At 35.9% G+C, this 13,499-nt stretch overlaps 1 protein-coding gene across 3 annotated transcripts in view; it reads left to right on the plus strand.

Annotated features, from left to right (window-relative positions):
• Nucleotides 1-13,499, plus strand: part of PCYT1A (phosphate cytidylyltransferase 1A, choline) — a 49,027-nt gene that overhangs the window by 22,312 nt on the left and 13,216 nt on the right. For all 3 annotated transcript variants that reach the window (XM_037013080.2, XM_037013079.2, XM_037013082.2), the window contains exon 3: nt 11,639-11,738. In XM_037013080.2, coding sequence (XP_036868975.1) covers nt 11,639-11,738 — 100 coding nt within the window. The remainder of the gene's footprint in view (nt 1-11,638; nt 11,739-13,499) is intronic.

Below are 13,499 nucleotides of genomic sequence, written 5' to 3' on the forward strand. Positions count from 1 at the left end.
TTCTTTATAACAGCTTTATTATTATTATATAATCAGTCAATTTAAACTGTACAATCCAGTGGTTTTTAATATATTCACAGAGTTGTGCAAGCATCACCACAACCAATTTTAGAATTTTTTAATTAATTAACTTTTAATCGAAGTACAGGTGATAGACAATCATTTTTTATTTTTTTTATTAAGGTATTATTGATGTACACTCTTATGAAGGTTTCACATGAAAAAACAATGTGGTTACTATATTAACCCATATTATTATGTCCCCCCCATACCCCATTGCAGTCACTGCCCATTAGTATAGTAAGATGCCACAGAGTCACTATTTGCCTTTTCTGTGCTACACTGTCTTCCCCAGGATCTCCCCTACACCATGTGTGCCAATCATAATGCCCCTCAATCCCCTTCTCCCTCCCTGCCCACCCGCCCTCCCATAACCATCCCATTTGGTAACCGCTAGTCCCTTCTCGGAGTCTGAGTCTGTTGCTGTTTTGTTCCTTCAGTTTTGCTTCATTGTTATACTCCACAAATGAGGGAAATTATTTGGCACTTGTCTTTCTCTGCCTGGCTTATTTCACTGAGCATAATGTCCTCTGGCTCCATCCATGTTGTTGCAAATGATAGTATTTGTTTTTTTCTTATGGCTGAATAGTATTCCATTGTGTATATGTACCACATCTTCTTTATCCATTCATCTACTGATGGACACTTAGGTTGCTTCCATATCTTCGCTATTGTAAATAGTGCTGCAGTAAACATAAGGATGCATATGTCTTTCTGAATCTGAGAAATTATATTCTTTGGGTAAATTCCTAGGAATGGAATTCCCAGGTCAAATGGTATTTCTATTTTTAGTTTTTAGAGGAACCTCCATATTGCTTTCCACAGTGGTTGAACTAGCTTACATTCCCATCAGCAGTGTAGGAGGGTTCCCCTTTCTCCACATCCTCGCCAGCATTTGTTGTTCTTAGCCTTTTTGATACTGGCCATCCTAACTGGTGTGAGGTGATATCTTGTTGTGGTTTTTATTTGCATTTCCCTGATAATTAGTGATGTGGAGCATCTTTTCATGTGCCTGTTGGCCATCTGAATTTCTTCTTTGGAGAAGTGTCTGTTCATATCCTCCACCCATTTTTTAATCAGGTTATTTGCTTTTTGGGTGTTGAGGCATGTGAGTTCTTTATATATTTTGGATGTTAACCCCTTGTCAGATATGTCATTTACAAACATATTCTCCCATATTGTAGGATGCATTTTTTTTTTTTGAGAGGGCATCTCTCATATTTATTGATCAAACGGTTGTTAACAACAATAAAATTCTGTATAGGGGACTCAATGCACAATCATTAATCAACCCCAAGCCTAATTCTCAACAGTCTCCAATCTTCTGAAGCATAACAAACAAGTTCTTACATGGTGAACAAGTTCTTACATAGTGAATAAGTTCTTACATGGTGAACAGTGTAAGGGCAGTCATATCACAGAAACTTTCAGTTTTGATCACGCATCATGAACTATAAACAATCAGGTCGAATATAATTATTCGTTTGATTTTTATACTTGATTTATATGTGAATCCCACATTTCTCCCTTATTATTATTATTATTATTATTTTTAAATAAAATGCTGAAGTGGTAGGTAGATGCAAGATAAAGGTAGAAAACATAGTTTAGTGCTGTAAGAGCGCAAATGTAGATGATCAGGTGTGTGCCTATAGACTAAGTATTAATCCAAGCTAGACAAGGGCAACAAAACATCCACGGATGCAGAAGATTTCTCTCAAAACAGGGGTGGTGAGATTCTAAGCCTCACCTCTGTTGATCCCCAGTTTCTCACCTGATGGCCCCCCTGCGACTGTGCCTGTCTTAGGTTGTTCCTCCCTTGAGGAATCTTACCCGTCTCTGGCTAACCAGTCATCTTCCGGGGCCATACAGGGATGTAGGATGCCTTTGTGTTCTGATGATAGTGTCCTTTTCTGTACAGAAGCTTTTTAATTTGATGTAGTCCCATGTGTTCATTTTTGCTTTTGTTTTCCTTTCTTGAGGAGATGCATTCAGGAAGAAGTTGCTAATGTTTATATTCAGGAGATTTTTTCCTATGTTGTCTTCTAAGAGTTTTATGGTTTCATGACTTACATTCAGGTCTTTGATCCATTTTGAGTTTACTTTTGTGTGTGGGGATAGACAATAATCCAGTTTCATTCTCTTGCATGTAGCTGTCCAGTTTTGCCAACACCAGTTGTTAAAGAGGCTGTCATTTCCCCATTGTATGTCCATGGCTCCTTTATCATATATTAATTGACCATATATGATTGAGTTTATATCAGGGCTCTCTAGTCAGTTCCATTGGTCTATGGGTGTATTCTTGTGCCAGTACCAAATTGTCTTGATTACTGTAGCTTTGTAGTAGAGCTTGAAGTCGGGGAGTATAATCCCCCCAGCTTTATTCTTCCTTCTCAGGATTGCTTTGGCTATTCGGGGTAATTGATATACAATCTCATATTAGTTTCAAGTATACAACACAATGGTTCAACAGTTTACCCATATTATTAAGTCCTTATCCCCAATAGTGCAGTTACTGTCAATATAGGAAGATGTTACAGGATCATTAGCTAAATTCTCCATGGTATACTATCATCCCTGTGATCAACTTATACTATGATTGAGAATTTTTGTGCCCCTTTATCCACCCCAGCCCCTCCCCCTTGGCAACCACCAGTCACTTACTAGTGTCTATGAGTCTACTGCTATTTTGTCCATTTTGTTTTGTTTTGTTTTTATATTCCACAAATAAGTAAAGTCATATGGTATTTATCTTTCTCCATCTGGCTTATTTCACTGAGCATAATACCATCTGGGTACATCCATGTTGTCACAAATGGCAGGATTTCCAATTTTAGAATATTATCACCCCAAAAAGAAGCCCCATACGCATTAGCCATTACTCTCCATTTCCTCCTAACCTCCCTGGCCTCTGGAAACCACTAATCTATTTTCAGTTTGTATAGATTTGCCTATTCTGGACATTACATACAAATGGCATCATACAATAAGTGGCCTTCCATGGCTAGCTTTTTTTCACTGACAATGTTTTCAAGATTCATTAATGTTGTAGTATGTATCAGTACTTCATTTCTTTTTATGGACAAATAGCATTCCATCATATACCACGTCCCAGATTTTATTTGTCCATTCATTTGTTGACACTTGGATTGAGCAAATGAGATTTTATTACACTCTTACAGTGTGCTAGCATGCCAGTAGGTAATAGGAGTGTAAAGATAAACAAGATCTTCCCTTGGGGAGAAATGAGCATAATGTATAGCCTTATAGCTCAGAATTCATTGTCTTACAAAAGTGCTTTCCTTGTAAGTGGGGTAAGGAAAAGGAAAGGTCCACCAAATACTAGGTAACTGAGTTTGTGGGTCAGAATGAAATGAATAGAAGACAAGAGTTGAGGAAAAATTAAGGGATAACTTTATGGCTAGTTTGTCCATAAATAAAAGCAATTGACTGATACAAATGTTCCTAAAGGTACAATCAAAAGGACCACAAAAACATTTACAAAGGATAAGGTAGTCTATCTTAATATTTATCATATGTATGAGTAAGTCACAAAGCACCTGAACTCTGGGGAAAATTGGCCATGTTCTGCTATAGAGATAGATCTCACAATCGTATTTCATCTAGCATATATTGAGAATCTCTGTGTGCTAGTTATTATGATACCAGCAAAGATGAAAAGATGACTTTGCCCTTAAGAAACTTAAAATAGGGGAAAGAGACAAATAATTAAAATACAAAATAAAAAGGACCAAATAGAAGGAAGTTAGAGGTACAATGGCTATCTAGAGGAGCACCAGATAATTTGACCTGAGGTGGGGGACAGTGGTTTTGGAAAAGCTTCACTGAGATTATTTCTCAGCTGAACTTTGAAGGATAAATAGGAATTCAAGAAATGGACAAGAGAAAGAGTACAAGTTCAGAAGTGTGAAATAATAGTGTGGTTAGCAAACTGTACATAATGTTATGGAGTTTAAAATTCAGAATAAGAATCTATGATAGATAAGGTAAAAAAGGTCCTGATCACCACAGATCTTGTATACTGTGCTAAGTTTGAGTTTGAACTTTATTCTGTAGGTAGTATAACCAGATTTACAATTTAGACAGTTGTCCTTTTTGCTTTGGGAAGGGTGGGGTAGGAATAGACAGAAGCCAAAGGACTAGTTGTAAGATTGTTCAAATGATCCAGGTTGGAGTTAATGAGGGCAAAACAGTAAATACACAGATTAGAAGAAACTTTAAGTTTTTAAGAGGCAAATAGACAATTTTGGAAATTATCAGGATACTGATATGACAAGTATTAAAGATGACTCCTTGGAAAGAGGAACCCTCCTACACTGCTGGTTGGAATGTAAGCTAGTTCAACCATTGTGGAAAGCAATATGGAGGTTCCTCAAAAAACTAAAAATAGAAATACCATTTGACCCTGGAATCCCACTCCTTGGAATATACCCAAAGAATACAACTTCTCAGATTCAAAAAGACATATGCACCCCAATGTTTATCGCAGCACTTTTTACAATAGCCAAGATATGGAAGCAACCTAAGTGTCCATCAGTAGATGAATGGATAAAGAAGCTGTGGTACATATACACAATGGAATATTATTCAGCCATAAGAAAGAAACAAATCCTACCATTTGCAACAACATGGATGGAGCTGGAGGACATTATGCTCCGTGAAATAAGCCAGGTGGAGAAAGACAAATGCCAAATGATTTCCCTCATTTTTGGAGTATAACAATAAAGCAAAAGTGAAGGAACAAAATGGTAGCAGACTCAGAGACTCCAAGAACAAACTAGTGGTTACCAAAGGGGAGGGGTGTGGGAGGGTGGGTGGGGAGGGAGGGAGAAGGGGATTGAGGGGTATTATGTTTAGTACACATGGTGTGGGGGATCACGGGGAGAATAGTGTATCACAGAGAGGGACATAGTGGATCTCTGGCAACTTGCTGCACTGATGGACAGTGACTGCATTAGGGTATGGGTGGGGACTTGATAACAAAGTAACCACATTGTTTTTTCATGTGAAACCTTCATAAGAGTGTATATCAATCATACCTTAATAAAAAATTTAAAAAAAAACATAAGCTAATGGCAAAATTAAACTTTCAGAGAAAAAAAAAAGATGACTCCTTGGTTTCAGTCTTAGTGTAGATGTAGCGCTTCACACTCAGTTAAGAAATACAGGAGGAACAGCTGGTTTAGAAGGAAGACTGTCCTAAGTTTAATTTAGTACAAGCCCAGCTTAGAAGGTCTGTAGGCATCCAAGTGGTAGTTGGGTAGATAAGCTCATTGTTTAGATGCATTGAAATGACAGGAAGAGTCAGGGAGAATAATTCCTTTTCTTTAACAGATCCTCAGTAGGTGGAATCTTTCTGCCCTGTTCCTTCTCCCTACTTTCTCACACCACATGGTTTTCTTCTTGACTGTATAGCCTTTCCCCTGGCATTACTGAAATAATTTGGATCTCAGGAGAACCTGTTACCATTTGTGTAGAATGTTTGGGTAAAAGTGAAATGTTTCTCTGTGGCATTCTGAAACTTTTTGATGAAAAATATTAAGAATACTTGGAAATAGAGTACTGGGAGGCCAATATTAATTTCTGGTCTTAGATTATATGAATTATCTCCATTTCTCTATTATAAGGATACCAAAATCTCTTCTCTTTCTCCAGAACTTTGAAGAATAGTGACTTAATGATGTGAATGTAATCAGAAAAAAAGTTTTTATGAAAGTAGTATTTCATTTAGGTCATTTATAATTTGGGGGATGAAGATCATTATTAGTTATATTTTTTGGTATTATAATTTGTATAGATTTAGAGACTTTATATAGCATTTAGAAGCTCACCTCTTATATTAATACAATTTGGTTCATTTTGTTGGCATGAGGAAACCTGTGTTCCACAGAATGGAAGAGAAAATGAGGCTAATGTTGTTGATGAACTGAATTTGTTGAGTGCCTACTATGTATGAAATAATGTCCTGGTTACTTCATATATGTTACTTTATTTAATCTTCATAGTAACCTTGTAGGGCAGATGTTATTATCTTTCATGTTATAGAAGATGAAATGAAAGCTTTAGAAGCTTGCTATGATTTTACAACTGTTAAATAAGAGAGCTGGGATTTAGATCTAAGTTTCTTCAAGTCCTAAACCCATGCCTTTTCATTTATACACCACTACCAGATAGTCAAAAGACTTGAAAGCAGTATTATGCTGTGGGATTCCCTTGATGTTAAAATGAAGGAGGTATGCTACAGGTAGAAATACTTAGTCCTACTTTTATAAACCTCAGCTCCTAGAGACACTGCTCCCTAATTGAGAAGAAAATAAGAGAGCATTTGAAAAAATACTACTTAATCTAACTGGAGGCAACCTTAGATAAAGATTTTGCTGATCTGTTGTAGCTGAAGAACCTTGGGTTTCATTCTCTATAACTAGGAAGAATTGATTCAGTATAAACCCTAGCCAGAAGGGACAGCTGCATTTGCCTTCTACCTTGGAATATACACAGTATGCAAGGAAGACTGAAGAAACAGAGTTATGAAAGATAGGAAACTTAATGTATCTTTTCAAATTAAGATAAAATTCTCATAACATAAAATTCACCATTTTAAAGTGTAAAGTTCACTGATTTTTAGTATATTTACAATGTTGTGCAACTGTCACCACAATCTAATTCCAGAACATTTTCATCACTGCAAAAGGAACTCTGCATCCATTAGCAATCATACCACATTACCCTCTTCCTCTACTCCCTGGCAGCTGCTAGTCTGCTTTCTGTCTCCAGGGATTTGCCTGTTCTGGACATTTCTTATAAATGGGATCATGCAATATGTGACCTTTTATGTTTGGCGTCTTTTATTTAGCATGTTTTCAAGGTCTGTCCAGGCAGTAGCATGTATCAATACTTCATTCCTTCTTATATTCGAAATATTTCACATGGGCATATAATTTTGTTTATCTGTTCATCATTTGGTAGACATTTGGGTTGTTTTTGGCTATTATGAATAATGCTCTGGTATGGACATTATTCATGAACACTTTTTTAAAAAATAATTTTTCATTCTCTTGATTATATACCTAGTAGTGTAACTTCTGTAATACTTGGTATTGTCATTTTTCTCTTATTTTAGCTTTTATTGTTACCCTCAATTTTAGCTACTCTCATTCGTGTGAAGAACTCTTACACTGTCATGTAATTTGCAGTGCCCCCATGACTAACAAGGTGGTTCATATGGTATTCTGTGTTTAACATCTTGAAGAACTGTTTTCCAAAGCAGTGTACCAGTTTACATCCACAGCAGCAGTGTATAAAATGCCTGCTTCTCCACATCCTTGCCATCACTGTTATGGCCTTTTTGCTTATAGCCATCCTAGTGGTGTGAAATGGTATCTCATCATGGTTTTGATATTAATATTGTTGAGCATCTTTTCATATGCTTTTTGCCCATTAGTATATCTTATTTGGAGAAATTTCTAGATTCCTTTGTCCCCTTAACTCTTCACTTCCCTCTTCTGCCTCCCTTCCATTCACCAGGCCCTAACCCTGAATCTTTCATAGTTTCTGTTAAATCTTTGATTCCCTGCCTGGACCTATTAACTTGGCCTTCTAAAGATAAAAGTTTCTAGCTTGATCTGGGCTGAATATAGTACTCAGTAGTTCTGTTAGTTATTTGCTAATGGTCTAGTACATTTCCCACAACAGCTATCCGAAATATTTTCTACTTCCCTCAAGCTTTCAGTGTCATTCCAACCTCCTGTTCTTCATAGGTAACACCGCTAAACTGAGAAAAGTGAGGGCATCAGATGTAAGTTCGTACTTCTTCCTTCCTTTACACCTAACATTGCCCTTTTACTACTTTTCCTTTCTTCTGCTTTTAGAAAAATGTGATCCTACTTATTTTAGGGCTACTACCTTCTGCCTGCTCTCCTTTGAGGCCATTCCCTGACATTCTTCTGGACTGTTCCCTCCTTAGTTATCTGTTCTTCCCTTTTTCAGTACTTTCCTTCTCTTTGGCTCCTTTTCCTCCGTCTTAGATATGTTCATATCGCCTCAACTTTTTTAAAAAACTGCCACTTGATCCCTCTGTTCCCTCTAAGTACCTTTCTGTTTTTCTCACTCCCTTTTATAGCCACACATCTCTAATGAGACATTATCACTAATCTGTTTCCTTGTCTTCCAATTTTCTTACAGGCACTGTTGTTCTAACTTTTACTAATATATTCCAGAAGGTCTCTAATAGTCATTTGAATGTCCAGATTTGAAGGCTTTTCTCAGATCTCATTTTCTTCTATTTCAATTCCTTGTTTTAAAAAACTTCTCTATTCCTGCTAATGGTACCACAATCTTATTTTCTTCAAAAACTCAGTTGTAAACTCCTCTTTCTCAAGTGACAATATTTTTTTCTTTTTCATGTCTTACCTGTACTTCCTTTACAAAATCTGTCACTGTATTCCTGCTGCAACATTAAATGGAAAAATCCTTAAGTCCATATTTTCTTCCCATAATAACCTCTGAACTGATATTTTTCTGACTATGCAAAATAACCAGTGGTGTCCTGGTAAACTGGCTCACTGAGGGGGGGAAAAACTCTGATATATAGTATTTGCTGATGTCGTGGCTGATTTCAAGCTACCAATGATCTAATAACCAGGCCACAAAATTCCTGAATATTTAACAACCAACTCCAGCACACCATTGATAATAACTCTAAGACCAGACAGTAAAGCTGGTCTTTTATCTACATGTACTATTGTTACTAAGTATAATTTTTTCTATGTGTTTCATATTTTTAAAATATTTTATGAATATAAAATATGTATATAAATGATTTTATTGAGATATAACTCAGATACCATTATAATTCATATATCCATTTAAAGTGACATTTGGACATTCAAATGACACATATCCATTTACAATTCAGTGGTTTTAGAATATTCACAGACTTGTGCAACCGTCATCATAACCCATTTTAGGACATTTTCACCGTCCCAAAGAGAAACCCTGTAGCCATTAGCAGTCACTCCCCATTTTTTCCCCAACCCTCCTAACCCAACATAACTACTAGTCTAGTTTCTGTCTATAAATTTTCCTATTCTGAACATTACATATAAATAGATCAGACAGTAAGTAGTCTTTTGAGATTAGCTTCTTTCACTTAGCATGTTTTCAGGGTTCATCCACATTGTAGTATGTGTGAGTACTTTATGGTCAAATGGCATTTGTTTCATGAGGTATAACTTACATACAGTAGAATGCAGAAGACTTAAGTATGCAGCTCAACACATGTTTGCATATGTATGCATCCATGTAATCACCAGTACTTGGAGAGGACTCCCTCATGCCCCTGCTGTCAGTGTCCTCTCTCTGCAGCTTTCCTCCTTGTCCTCTGGCTTCTATTCACTTCACCACAGATTGACTTTGCCTGTTTTTGACCTTCATGTAGATGGAATCATAAAAGATATATTATTTTGTGAATAACATGTACTTTTAAAAACACAAATTACCGATAAGCAACTCTTTGAGTACTAACTTCTAGAGGACAAGTTTTCTTTAATCTGTAGGGAAATGTCTAATAACTTCAGAAAATTGTATATTTGGGTCCTAGGTCTAGTCTTCTCTATAAAATAATGTTCTAAAAAAGGACAACACACACACACATCCTAAAAGTGAATATTTTTGCTTATCTATAGCTTTAGCATATCTTAAACTAAGCTTAACTTTATATAAGGTATTTTTTAAAAAGTAAGTGTTTTCATTTAAAAACCTAATGTTAAAAATCTACATTATCTGATTATAAAATAATGTCTTCCCAGTTTCTGGTCGCAGCCCAATCATGATGTGATCTGTTTAGAATGTAAAATTCTAAGTGAACATTACTACAGCCAAAATAAATTTAAAATATTTTAAGGGAACATTTTGAAAAACTTCACTCCAAACAATTTCCCAGAAAGAGACAAATTACTAAAACTAACCCAATATGAAATAGAAAATCCCAATAGACCTATCCCAAGTAAAAAAATTGAATTAGTTTTAAAAAATCTTCTGCAAAGACAAGTTCAGGCTCAGATGGCTTCATTGGTGAATTCTAGCAAATACTTTAAGGAAGAATTAATACCAATGCTATACAACATTTTAAGAAAATAGAGGAGAAGAAACACTTCCTAACCCATTTTATGAGGCTAGATATCAAAGCCAGGCGTAAACAGCACAAGAAAAGAAAACTATAGTTCAAAATCCCTCACAAACTTAAAAGCAAAAATCCTTGACAAATTCAATCCAGGAATGTATAAAATGATTTATACAACATGACCAAGAGGGATTTCCCTCAGGATGCAAGTTTGGTTTAATGTCCTAAAACCAATTAATCTAACACACCATAGTTAATAAAATAAAAGACAAAACCAAAATGTAATTGTTTTATAAATGCAGAAAAATCATGTGACAAAATCCAACACCCATTCATTATAAAAACTCAACAAACTACAAAAAGAAGGGAGAATATTCAGCCTGATAGAGGGCATCTATTAAAAACCTACAGCTAACATAATAGTTAATGGTAAAAGATTATATGCTTCCCCACTAAGATTGCGAACAAAGCAAGGACATTTGGCCTTGCCACTGCTATTCACCATTGTTCTAGAGCTTCCAGCTAGTGCAATAAGGGATAATGAAGTTAAAGACATCCAGATTGGAAAGGAGTAAACTGTCTTAATTCATAGACAACATGATCTCATATGTAGAAAAGGTTGAGGAATCTACCAGTCTATCAAACATTCTGGTAGAACTAATAATTGAATTTAGTAAAGTTAGAGGACATAAGATCAATGTATAAAATCAAACTGAAATTCCAGAAGTAGACATCTACGAATCAATTGCATTTCAATATACTGGCAAGGAATAATCCAAAATAAAATAAAGAAAACAGGTCCATTCACAATAGCAACAAATAGAATGAAACACTAAGGAATAAATTTAACAAAAACCATTAAGTAAGTATTTCACGGATAGAAGACGAGCACACATGCATTCTTATTTCAGTTTTGCTTCTGAGTAATTATAGACAATTCATATAACTTCTCTGAACCTCATTTTCCACTTCTTGCTTGATAGGGCTGTTATGAGCATTAGAACATATTTACAGTAAAAGCATTATACAGAGATAATCATACTTAATAAAGCACACATATGTTTGCCTCTCCAGCCTCCTAGTTGAAGTGGTATGAAAATCCACTTATGAATCTTGGCAATTTTGCCACATAAACAGGGTTAGCTGCTCTGCCATGGGACAGAGGAGCCATTATTCTGGACCCAGTTAGTTGGGATTCTGCTTAGATTCCCAGCCACCTTGTTCATGAAGTCACCAGCAATTTACCCATTTAGTAATAGGTTACAATTTCCACTTGTCATTTTTTAAATATTCTGTCCTTTTTATGTTATGAAATTTTAGGAGGAATTTTAGTCATGGCATATTGAATAACTGATAGTTCTTTAAAGCTGACATATTTTGAATATTTTAGTTTGCGCCATTGAAGTTACCTTTTTCCTTCACTTTCCTCTTGTTAAGGGCTTACAGCAGCCAGCTCCTTTTTCTGATGAAATTGAAGTGGACTTTAGTAAGCCCTATGTCAGGGTAACTATGGAAGAAGCCAGCAGAGGAACTCCTTGTAAGTAAATGCTCAATTATTTTGTTTTACTGTTGTTTTTAGCATTCAATTGTATTTATCAAATATACACCTACTCTCGCCATTCTTCCCTCAATTTACCTGTAAAGGCTAGTCAGGGGAAGGGCTCCTCCCATCTCCCTTGTTGTTCCATTTGGGAGGATAATTGACTCCACAAAATTTCCTAACTTATTATTTTCTTATTACTTCTTCTTGTTATACACTTGTTACCCAGGATGTTGTCATAGCTATGAGATATAGCAGAGCAGAGAGGATAAGATATTAGCCTGAGCTAGGTTATAATCTGTCTATTTTTATGAAGGTCCAAGTAAAATGTGTGGCTATCACATTTTTAATACCCTTCAGAATTGTCTCCCAAATCTTCCTTCCTGTCACTCAGTACTCTAGCTATGATGCTGATTGATGGAGGACAAAAATACCCTAAGTAGGAAGATACTCACCACTTACTGATATAATAATTTTCCAGGTTTTTAAAAAAAATTTGGCTTTACTATTTTCAAAGCCCATACTCTATTTGTATGCCCAGCTGATATTAGTAATTAGCAATTTTTGACCACATAATTGTCAATATGTATTCTAGATACTCTGGGTAATTGGGTTTAGGGATCATCATAAATAGAAACTTCCATGAGAGTTGTTATGAATACAAAGTCCTATAGGCGGTGCCCTTAGTACCTTGTAAACTCTCCAATTCTTTGTTTTACAATCCTTTTTAAGTTCTGTCAAATACTATGGTAAGTGTTCTTTCTAAATATAGGACTCAAATTCAGACAAATACTAGGGAACAAGAGGCAATTATAGCCACACATCTGTACATTACCAGTATATAGAAGATATTTGTGGTTACTTCTAAATTGTGTTAGTATGGTTGCTTTCTGTTGTAACTGAGGAGTAGCAAAATACAAATAGAAATGAATGCTGGCCAGTGTGAGGCTAGGGATCCCTATACCCCTCGGCTATATGGGGCATGGTTTGGGGTCCTCAAAACTCCAGAGAATGCTTTTCTTTTGCAAAAGGGCTTAGATATAGCTAATGTTGATCATAGCCCCTCTCACTCATGCTGTGACTTACCTGGGTTTGGCTCCCTTTTACTTGAGGAGGTGAGGCAAGGTAAAATGACAAGGGGAAACAGGCAATATGTAATAGGTGTACTGGTGGTAGGTCAGACTTCAAGGTGCCACCTTACAGATCAAGGGTCATATTCAGATGTAGAGGCTGTTGAGGGCAAGAACTTTTCACGTACTCTAATGGCACACACTCAGATCTGATCACGCGGCTTATATTACCCAGCTTGTTGCTAACCTATCCACATACCATCTGTGGTACATAAAATGTATGTATGTATGTATGTATAAGCGTATTATTCCTCAGTGTTGAAGTTTATAACTATTAAACACTAATCTAATTTTTAAAAATTTGGGGGTAATAGAATTTTACAAGTCATTTTTGATACTACCTAGTTTACAGTCTCTTGATTATATACACAAAGAAGTCAAGGTTCCTAGAAATGAAGAAGTGAAAGCACCCCTACAGTAAAACAAATAGTTTATGATAGAATTGAAGCTCAAATCTAGATTTTCTGTCTTTATGTTCTTTTCACCCCTGAGTAGTGCTGCTCTTTGTAGACACTAGTTATAAACAATAAAATCCTTTGGCAAACTGATTGCATTTTAGGTGGAACAAATAGTCACAAGTTAACAAAGTTTGCCAGTCTAATTTGACTTCTGGTTTTTCTCCTATATT

This window comes from Manis javanica, chromosome 3, assembly GCF_040802235.1.
Source record: "Manis javanica isolate MJ-LG chromosome 3, MJ_LKY, whole genome shotgun sequence".
Taxonomy (NCBI): Eukaryota; Metazoa; Chordata; class Mammalia; order Pholidota; family Manidae; genus Manis; species Manis javanica.